At 37.2% G+C, this 11,446-nt stretch overlaps 1 protein-coding gene across 2 annotated transcripts in view; it reads right to left on the bottom strand.

The window, feature by feature from the left end:
* Rev3l (REV3 like, DNA directed polymerase zeta catalytic subunit) overlaps positions 1 to 11,446 on the bottom strand; it is a 171,754-nt gene that overhangs the window by 90,643 nt on the left and 69,665 nt on the right. For both annotated transcript variants that reach the window (XM_029555725.1, XM_008852401.2), the window contains 2 exons: positions 7,470 to 7,589; positions 2,386 to 2,623 (listed from right to left, as the gene is read on the bottom strand). In XM_029555725.1, the coding sequence (XP_029411585.1) occupies positions 2,386 to 2,623; positions 7,470 to 7,589 (358 nt within the window). The remainder of the gene's footprint in view (positions 1 to 2,385; positions 2,624 to 7,469; positions 7,590 to 11,446) is intronic.

Below are 11,446 nucleotides of genomic sequence, written 5' to 3'. Positions count from 1 at the left end.
TAAAGAAGCTGCAACAGAAATTGTGCGATAATGCTCATCTTGTCCTCAAACACAAATTGTTCCTCATTATGGGGTTCATCCTAGAGGGCTGAAGCCTAACCAACTGTGGCAAATGGACATTACTCATGTTGCAGATTTTGGTAGGCAAAGATATGTACACGTTACGATAGATACATTTTCTGGCTTTATTATGGCTACTGCACAAACAGGGGAAGCCACAAAAAATGTTATAACTCATTGCTTGACTTGCTTTTCCATAGCTGGTATCCCTAACGTTATAAAAACAGATAATGGCTCTGCCTATACCAGTCAGGGATTCCAACATTTCTGTTTGCAATTGGGCATTCAGCATAAAACTGGGATACTGTATAACCCACAAGGACAAGGTATAGTGGAAAGAGCTCATGGTGCCTTAAAAACACAATTGCAAAAAATAAGAAAAGGGGAGTTATATCCCCAGACACCAAGTAATCTTTTACATCATGCTCTTTTCATTGTAAATTTTTTGAATTTGGATAAAAATGACTGCTCTGTGGCAGACAGAATGTGGCATCCTCAGTCACAGGATACCTATGCCCAAGTCAGGTGGAAGGATCCTTTAACTGGACAATGGAATGGCCCCGACCCTGTATTGATATGGGGAAGAGGGCATGTTTGTGTTTTCCCACAGGACGCTGATGGAGCCAGGTGGCTGTCAGAAAGGCTGGTGAGGTTTGCTGGACGAGCACCAAAGAAAAAAGAAGTAGAAAAGAATGAGAAGACAGACGTGGCTGATGATGATGTTCCTACAAGTGATTGTGGCTAAATTATACTGGACTTATGTTCCTGATCCACAACATTGCACCCCGTGATATGGGAGAAAAAAGAGATAGTAGTGACTGTGAATGACTCTTGGTTAATTGCTCAGCCTGCTTCAAAACACCTGATGATTATTTTGGGTTGGGAAGCGGGTTGCCTATTTTGTTAAAAATAAGTGTGCTTGTGGGACAAAGTGGATATTGTACCAATGTCAATGTGTTAAATAGAAAAAACAAAAAATTTTGTCCGCATTTCCACCCTGTAAGCAGTGGCAGATATTCTAAAAAGGCTGAGAGCCACCTTACATACTTTTCCTCCTGTCTTTGTTTTCATCTGGTGGCAGTAAAGTTATTTATGCCTGTGGCAAGTCAAGGCAGCTGTGCATGATATGAGATTGCACTTCCTCCCCTAACAGAGGCCGGTAGTCAAAGACGGGTAAGATCATCTGGGACAAAGTCAACCTAAGACAGGGCATAGCTGATGGAAGCTACGTGCCAATGACGGGGAAGGCTTTACTCTAGCAGAAGACAACCTAAAACAGTCCTTCTTCTGTCCCAGATATAGCATAATCTGGGGTTATAGAAATAAAAAGGAAGGGGGATATGTCGGGAGCCGCTAATCATTCAGCTGTGTCAAGGCTTGTTTACTGAGTGTTATGCACACCAGTATCTAATCTGCCTTATTAGGAGGAATATGTTTATATGGAGAGCCTCACAACACCTGCAATAGTGGAAGCCTTTGATCTGACTGCTCCCTGACCCTCAGATACAGGTACTGTCCATTTTGGCCGGCTGGCACCGCCATATGAGTGTATTGCCTGTATGTGTGTAAGTGCACCTGTGTCGTGTAATGCCCAGGGAGGTCAGAAGAGGGTGTCAGATAGCCTGGAACTGGAGTTACGGACAGTTGTTAGCTGCCATGTGGGTGCTGGAAATCGAACCTGGGTCCTCTGCAAGAACAGCCAATTTGTTTTTTAAAATATATTTTTATTTTTTATGTTACTATTTTTATGTGTATGAGTGTATTGCCCACATATATGTAAGTACACCTGTGTCACGTAATGTCCGTGCAGGTCAGAAGGTGGCATTGGATTGCTCTAGAACTGGAGTTACAGATGGTTGTTAGCCACCACATGGGTGCTGGGAATCAAACCCAGGTCCTCTGTAAGAACAGTCAGTGCTCGTAATTACTGAGTTATCACTCCAGCCCCAGTCAGCGTTCTTAATTGCTAAGCCATCTCTCTAGTCCAATTTATTCTTAAAAGCACAGTAGAATGTTTGCTTCTGAGATTCTTTGCTTTTTTCAAGCTGCCACCATACACTGCTTCCTAGACTCATGAACAGTTTAATTCAGAAGGAATTCTTATCAAATTCTAATATAAGGAAGAACCTCAATTTTACTCATTTGTTCCTCATGTGTTAATACTGTATTAAGTATATGCTACATGAAAAAAAGTCACTATTAAAAAGGTTTTTTCAAGTCAATTTAGCGCACAAGACATTTTATAATATGAATAACAATTTTTGACTGAAGTAAAGTGATGACAAAAAGTACTTGTTAGAATTACTGAAATAATTAAAAAATTACCTCTTTTTGGCACAATGTTCTTCAATATCATTATCCCATCTCTGGGACATCACCAAACTAAGCTCCAGTTCCTCCTTTTCAATCTGTGGTGCATTTTCTTCATCATCACTATTCTGGGGATTTTTAGTATCTCCAAAGGAGTGACATGGTAATGGCATCCTATTCTTTTCCCCTTGATATCCATCACTTTCCAAACCAGCAAGAAGATGTATCAAAGCTTCATCAGGACTACTGTTCACTAAAAGACAAATGAGGGAATCACCAACAAATTGCTTAACATTTCCAAACAATCCAACATTTGAGATCAATTATAAAATAACATGATCAGTGCTGACACTAGAAGAATATAATTGGTTCAAAGGCTCAGATGTTGGTGACATAGCCCTCCCATCAAAGTGAAATCCATAGAATAACTACATTAGAAGATTTAGTGACCTTATTAAAATGAAGATTCTCAGATTCCATCTCACATCTATTAAATCTGAATTTCTGTGGTAGGAACCATGGATTGATATTTATTAAAAAAGGTATCCAAGCTCTTACTTAGGCATGACGAGCATTAAAGAAAATATGGTTTTAAGTAAAACATAATGCTAGTTAATTACCTTATGAATTATGTATTTAAATGTGGCCAGGTGTGGTGGCGCATGCTTTTAATCCCAGCACTTGGGAGGCAGAGGCAGCTGGATCTCCGTGAGACTGAGGACAACCTGGTCTACATTTCTACCTAACGAGGCTGGAATTACAAGTGGACTGCCATGCTCACCTGGCATATATGTGGGTTCTGGGTTTCCGAACTCCATTCCTCTTGTTTAATAAATGTTTCGATTGGGCCATCTCCTTAGTCCTATATTCATTTTTTACTTGCTTGGTTTTTTATTTTTGATTGAGACAGGATCTCCCTTTTAGCCTCTGTTGGCCGAGAACATGCTATGTAGACCAGGATGACCTCAATCTCATAGAGATTCCCGACTCTGCCTCCTGACTCCTTGGTAAAGGCATGTGTCACCATGCCCAGCTTATAGTTTTTTAATATTTTATTTATTATTTTTGTGTGTATAAGTATATTGGTTGCATGTATGTGAGTGCAAGCATGTCATACAATGCCACGGAGGTCAGAAGAGGGCTTCAGATTCTCCTGGAACTGGAGTTAAGAACGGTTTGTAGCCTCCATGTGGGTGTTGGGAATTGAACCCGGGTCCTCTGCAAGAGCAGTCAGTGCTCTTAGCCTCTGAGCCTTCTCTCCAGCCCCAAGTCTGGCTTATTTTTTAAAATATGATGATCTCTAGTTCCATATGTTAGCTCTCTATGGTTTAATTAAAACACTGTAAATAAAAGCCACATTTTCATTATCTGTTGGTGGACATGTAGACTGCCTTGTTGGTTATTCTAAGCATGTGTCAATAACATGAATGTGCAAGTAGCTGTTGTATGACAACTTAGATATACCCTGGAGTGATATGACTGGATCCTTGGTAGTTTTTAGTGTTTTTTAAAAAATATTTTTATTTTACGTGTATGAATGTATTGCCTGCATATATGTAAGTGTACCTGTGTTGTGCAATGCCCGCAGAGGTCAGAAGAAGGTTTCAGATCCCCTGGAACTGGTGTTACAGATGGTTGTTAGCCACCATGTGGGTGCTGGGAAACAAACCTGGCTCCTCTGTAAAAGCAGTCAGTGCTCTTAATTGCTGAGCTATCTCTCCAGTCCTAGTTTTTAGTGTTTTAAGGAAGCTCCACATATTTTCCATAGTGGCTGTGCTAAAAAAACTAAGTTTCTTTATCCCCTGCATTAACGACAGCTTTGTTGTTTTTAGTTTTTAGTTTTTAGTTTTTTTTCTGTTCTTGAACTACATTTCTTGCCCTTCGGTTCTGTTCCCCCCCCACCCCCAACCCCTCCTGTTTTTTTTGCAAAGGGCCTCTGTATCCCTGGCAGGCCTTGAACTTGCAATCATGGGGCATCAAATTCCTGAGTAGGTGGGATGACAGGTCCAATTGTATTTTGTTTTCTTGATGATAGCCATTCTTCCTGGGATGAGATGAAATTTCAATGCAGTTTGATTTGCATTTTCTTGGCACTAGGATGTTAAACGTATATATATGTGTGTGTGTGTGTGTAAATATAAATATATGCCATTTGCATTTCTTCTATTGAGAACTGTCCAATATACTTGTCTACTTATTGATTCCATTTTTTAGTGTTTAATTATGAGTTCTTTATATGTTGTAGGTATCAATCATGTCATAATATATAACTAGTAATGAAAACATATTTCCACAAAAACTTGTGCATGAATAATCCTATCAGCTTATAGGTATAGTACCACCCAAATCTGAAACAACTGAAATATCTACCTACTGATAATTGAAGTGTATTATTATATGGCTGACAGAATATTATTGAGCAAGAAAAAGCAAAGCACTGACATAAGATAGAGCATGGACGAATTTTGAAAACATGTTAATTAAAAGCAGGAAGATACAAAAGATAATGTATAAATGATTTCATTTTTTATATGATCTCCTAGCACAAGAGAAATTAATGTTTCTCAGGGGAGGAATGGGGAGAAACTGTCTTTAATGAGTACAGAGTTTTTCTGGGGATAATGAAAATGTTCTGAAATTAGATAATGGCAAAGACTGCACAATTTAAAAAATTCACTGCAATAAAACTTTTTTTTTAAAGCATTAACAAAACCACACACACACAACACAAACACACACACACACACACACACACACACACACACACACACACACACACACACAGAGTAATTAACTTGGGCATGATGGCAGACAACCCCAGACTTGGGAGGCAGAGACAGTGGATCTCTATGAGATCAAGGCCAGCCTGATTTACACAGTAAATTCCAGGCCAGCTGTGGCTATAGGGAGAACCTGTTTCAAACAACAACAAAATAATAAATAAAATAAAATATTTTAATCTACTATACAACCTCTCTCTCTGTAAAATGAGGTAATATATTCCCCCATTCACTAAAATATCAATTTTAAAAATATTTTATTATTTTTATTTTATGTGCATGAGTGTAGGTAAGTGCACTCATGTCGTGCAATGCCTGCAGAGGACAGAAGAGGCTGTCGGATACCCTGGAACTTGAGTTACGGACAGTTGTTTGCTCCCATGTGGGTAGTTGGGATTCGAACCTGGGTCTTCTCCAAGAACAGTCAGTGTTATTAACTGCTGAGCCATCTCTCCAGCCCTAAAATATCAAGTTTTATGTTTCCTTTATTGATGTTTAAGAAATTAGTTCAGGGGCTGAAGAGACAGTTCAGCGGCTGAGAGCTTGTAATTCTCTTGCAGAGGACCCCAGTTCTGGTCCCAACACCTATTTCAGGCAGCTCATAACCACCTATAACTCCAGCTATAGGGGATCCAATGCTCTCTTCTGGACTCCATGGACACCTACATACCACCACACAGACAAACATTAAAACTAAAATCTTAAACTGGGTGTGGTGGCGCACGCCTTTAATCCCAGAACTTTTTAATTTGAGCATGGTGGCACACAACCCCAGACTTGGGAGGTAGAGGCAGGCAGATCTTAAACTCTGTGAGTTTAAGGCCAGTCTGGTCTGCAAAGCTAGTTCTAGGCCAGCTGGGGCTACAGGGAGACCCTATCTCAAAAACACCAAAAAGAAAACAAAAAACCCTAAAATTTTAAAAAAGAGAACTGGGTTTATTCATGCTATAAAATACAATATAAAAATATTTGCTTAAAAGTCATTTTGGCAATAATCCTCTTTATAAACCTAAAATTATAATTAGCTTCATTTTTCCTGCCTTGTACTATCAGATCTTTGATAAAACTAAGCTGTTTTTGGGACTTTAGGCAAGGTGAAATTATGTCTGCTAATGATATATTTGGCTAATATGATGAATTAGGAATATGCCACTCATACTCTTTTTCAATTTTTTTTTCTATGCTTCTCTCTTAACTATTGTTTAAGTAATTAATACGTAATTTAAAATATTTTGGTATAGATATTAATTTAAATACAGAAATAAAAGATTTGAGATTACAAACCTCAAAATAAAATAAAAATGTGGTCTTAGGATGATTTCTTTATGAATGTGACTACACACTTTAATCAGTCAATTTCTGTTCCACACATATGAAAATGTAGATAACATAGAGAGGGAAGCAGATGGAGCTGGGATCTTATCTGATACCATAAAAACTTTTAAATGGACGTGAAGAAGAAAAGAAGGGTAACATTGATTACACCAAGCAAAATAAGAAGCATAAAGTAAAAATTGGTTTATAATGATAATGAAAATCCATTTAAAGTAATGCAACAATACTCAGAAATAAACGTCATGTGCTATGGTACTCCAAAATTAATGGTTTTAATGTGAAATTTATGAAAATAGAATAGTCATAGCTTTATTAAAATACCTCCATTTGGAAAGTATTAAAATAAGTGCACTTTGGAGTTGGGAAGATGGTACAGCACTAAAAGTGCTTATTCTGTAAGGGTGAGGACCAGAGTGTGTATCTCCAGAAACCCATGTAAATGCTTGGTGGGCATGGTAGCTTGCCTGTAATTCTACCTCTGGAATGCAGTCAGAGCATGCCCAAAGCAAACTGGCTAGCAAGACTAGCTATATTGGAGAGCTCGAGGTTTGATAGAAAGACCCTACCTCAAGGAGTAAGGTATAAAAGCAATTAAGGATTATTCTCTACTTTATACTTAGTGTGATGCATGCGCACATACATGCATGCTCACCCACACCCAAAAATAGGCATATACACATCACACACAAAAAATGGAAAAATAAAAATAAATTCATTTTACCATCAAAACAATATGGTTTTCTCTAAAACGTAGTTTACAAGGAAAGTTTCTTTCACAGCTGTTTTTTCTTTTTCTAAAGAAAAAGCTATGCAAAAAACAAAATACAAAACTACCTGATTTAATGTGACCATACTTTTATACTCAGTATCTACTAAATATGAAACATTTATGTCTTCAAATCAAAGGAAGAAAAAAATGCAATTAGAAAACTCACTTTAACCAATTTAAAATACTACATTATTTATGGTAGCATTATTACTTACTAAAAACTGGCGTTTCACTCAGTCTCTGAGTCAAAGGCTGAAAAGTCTGGCTATTTTCAATGAGGTTCAAAATGGCTTCTTCATTAATAAGTGCTTCTTCTACTTTATGCTTAGTGTGACCTTAAGATGACAAAAAAATGCAAAAGCATTAAAATAATTGCATAAATTCTAGAAGTTATCAGAGAATTTGTGTAATTAAGAATTTTTACAACTTAGGAAATATTACATAAAAATGTAAAGTGTTAGATGAAAAACAGTAGTTTAAATCTACTACACACAAATGTAATAAAATTCTCAAAGAAAAGTTGAACTCCTTCAACTTTTTGAGGAAAAAGTATGGATCTTTCTCAATTATAAAAAAAGCCAAAATTTTAAACAAATTAGAAAAATTGATATATCAATGTTCAAAAAGCAAAACAAAACAAATAAATCTAGTTTTCAATTAAAATGTAACCAAGAAGGGATTGCTTCAAGGAGTAGAAGGGTAGTTTATATCACAAAATAACATTTCCTTTTAATGTAACCTGATATATCAACAGAGTAAAAGAGAAAGATCAATTTCAATAAATTCAGAAAGTTTCTTTGAAATTTAATGTTCATCACAACTTAAAATACAACAAAATACTAAGAAAATAAGAATTAAAGGGGCTGGGAGATGGCTCAGCGGTTAAGAGCACTGATTGCTCTTGCAGAGGACATAGGTTCAATTCCCAACACCCACATGGCAGCTAACCACTGCCTATAACTCCATTTCCAGGAGATCTGACGCCTTCTTCTGACCTCTGTGAGCATTACATGACATGGCTGCACTTATATACGTGCAGGCAATACAATCATACACATAAAATAAAAATAATAAAAAATTTTACAAAAGAATTAAAAAGGATGTTAACCTGATTCATCCACATCTACCCATATCCTGTAACAAATTTCACTCAATAAAATATTACAGTTTTCCATGTGTGGTGGCCCATACCCACAATGCCAGCACTCAGGAGGCAGGGGTACAAAGAATACCTCAAATTCCAGGTCAGCCTAGTCTACAAAAGCAAGTTTTAGGCCAGTCAAAGCTCAAAACAAACAAAATCAAGAGAAGCATTTCATTTAAAATCCCTAATAACATTTTTTATTCAGCATCATCCTTGACATCATGGCAGGACATTAAAATATGAGAGAGGAAAATGGGTATGGGAAAGGAAGTAATTGTTCTTTGTAACTGATGAAAATATACTGAAAATCTAAGAGAAAATACATATAAACTATTAGTATTAATAAAAGTTACTGGACATGGGTTAGTAAAGTCCACAAATATCAGCAAAAAAACAAAGCCCACAACTACAATAAAAATTAACTGAAATATATAAAACAAAAGATATACAACAAAAATTACAAAACTATTGAGGAACATTAAAACAAGAGTAAGAACTATATCATGTTTGTAGGTAAGTTGATAAGAAAAGATTAAAGAACTTCTTAAACCAATTTATAAATTGAAGGAATTATCAATAAAAGCCCAAACAGAGTTCTTCAAAGAAAAATAACAATGCAATCCTAAAATGAATATTAGGGAGCTATTTTAAAGGACTATGGGTAGAACAATTCTCAAGCTGAATAAGGGAACAGCTGTCCTGACAAGATCTTATAAAGGACAATAACCAAAACAGTATGGAATTATCATAGGGGAACATAATAGAGGAGGAGGAATCTAGAAGAACCAAAACCCTGTTCAATAAACATGTTGGCACAACTACTTACACACTCATACATATGATAATTAGAGCCTTTTTATTTATATAGGTAAAATTTCAGGTGAATTAAAGACCTCAATAGGAAAATTTAAATTGTAAGCACACTTAAAAGCCTTAGGATAAATAGTTAAGAGAAAACTTGTATTACATCAGGAAGGATTTGCAAACCAAGCATAAAAATGAAATCATAAAAAAATACATAGAAAAGCCGGGTGTTGTGGCACACACCTTTAATTCCAACATGAGGGAGGCAGAGGCAGGTGGATCTCTGAGTTTGAGGCCAGCTTGGTCTCCATTAGAGAATCCAGGCCAGCTGCGCGGCTACAGGGAAACCTTGTCTCAAAAAAAGACCAAAAAAAAAAAAAAAAAAACCCACCAAAAAACAAAACAACAACAACAACAACAAACCAGAAAAATCTGACATTAAAATTAAAGACATGGGGGCTGGAGAGATTTCTCAGCAGTTAAGAGCACTAGCCGCTCTTACAGAGAACCCTAGTTTGGCTCCCACATAGCAGCTAACAATTGTCTATCAGTAACTCCAGTTCCAGGGGAATCCAACACCCACTTCTGACCTCTGCAGGAAACAGGTACACTTACATACATACACTCATACACATAAAATAAAAATAATTTTTTTTAAAAATTAAAGACATGCAAAACACTAAAATTAAGAATTAAAAACCACATGGAAAAAAGATACTAAAATTTCTTGGCTATGTCTATAGAATAAACCTTGATAGAAAGAAAATATATCTAAAATAAGTAAGTGAAAAAGGGCTTACTATCTACAAAATATGAGGAACTCCTACAGAACAGTGGGGGGGAAAAAAAAAAAAAGACCACTGCTAGAGAGATGCCTGTTGCTCTTGCTGTTCCCAGCACCCACATAAGGCAGTTCCCTCGGCCTGTAATTCCAGCTCCTGGGGATCTGATGCCCTCTTCTGGTCTCTGAGGGCACCTACATGAACATATAGACAGAGACAGACAGACAGACAGACAGACAGACAGACAGACAGACACACACACACACACACACACACACACAGAGAAATAAATCTTAAAAAAAAAAAAAGAAAACATTAAAAGTACCAGAGTGGTGGAACTAACCTTGGATATTTAACAGCTATACCAAGAGGCATATACTAATTTGGACGGAGGGACATAAAGGACAGTTTTTGCTCCTTGCCCTCCTAGGTCGACTAAGTTCCAGGGGACTATGAGCATCTCTCAAAATGTCCTGTAACTGTGGTGAGTCACCTGTCCTCTTGATCAAGGAGGCCATGGAGACCCCACCAGATGGACTTGAACCAGTGTCCAGTCTATAAAGAGGAGGGTCAACACAGAGGAATCATTTCCTCCATGCTTCCAAGAGAAGCCAACAATGGTAGAGCAGGACCTTTGACTTATCTTCACATAGATGGAACTGGTAAAAGAATGGAGCCAGGGGCTCTTCCCAAGCCCATGTTACCCCTGAGGAACAGATCCTCAAACGACCTTAAGAGTAAAAATAAATTGGTTTATCTGGGTCTTAAATAGACCAAAGGAAAGTATTACTAAAGATTAATGAGGTCAATATAATTTTTTAAGAGTCCATATGTATAGCTAAAGGCTACATAACAAGAAACAATGCCAGACAGGAGATACCTTCTTTTGAGTTATTGGCCAGGGTGGCCCAAAAGACTCATAGACAGTAACCCAGCATAAAACTAGGAAAATGAACAGCAGACCCCAATCTTATCCAAAGGAATATTAACAACTGATTGCTGCTTGATGAAGTACAGCTGATCTTCCTAAAACAAGGATCTCTAGATAGGCTGACTAGATTCAGCAGATGAACAAGCACGGGGGAATGGCTGGAGGCACAGACAACACAGTGGACAGTAACAAGGATGACAGAGTATATGGGCTCCAGTGGAGGGGCACTATGGGAGATTGTCATTTGGGAAGTGGGTATATAGATGAATAAGATTTTGTGTGATGTTCTTTATGATATACACACACACAAAAAAATCAACAAATTAAAAAGACATATTTGAGGAGGAAGTATAAAAATTACTTCATGTTAATTAGTAGAGGTGATAAACATTACCATTGAAATCTACCTGATGACTTTATAGCCATACACAGTGTGCCAAGGATCTGAGTGCAACCAAGTATGACTAGTAATAATCAGACAAATATAGATTAGAGATGCATGCGTCAACATCTCAGTGTTAGCAGCAAAAA

The sequence above is a fragment of the Nannospalax galili genome, unplaced genomic scaffold (assembly GCF_000622305.1).
Source record: "Nannospalax galili isolate Female #2095 unplaced genomic scaffold, S.galili_v1.0 scaffold646, whole genome shotgun sequence".
Classification (NCBI taxonomy): Eukaryota; Metazoa; Chordata; class Mammalia; order Rodentia; family Spalacidae; genus Nannospalax; species Nannospalax galili.
The sequence above is the reverse complement of the archived record's forward strand: the minus strand, read 5'-3'. Positions and strand labels throughout refer to the sequence as shown.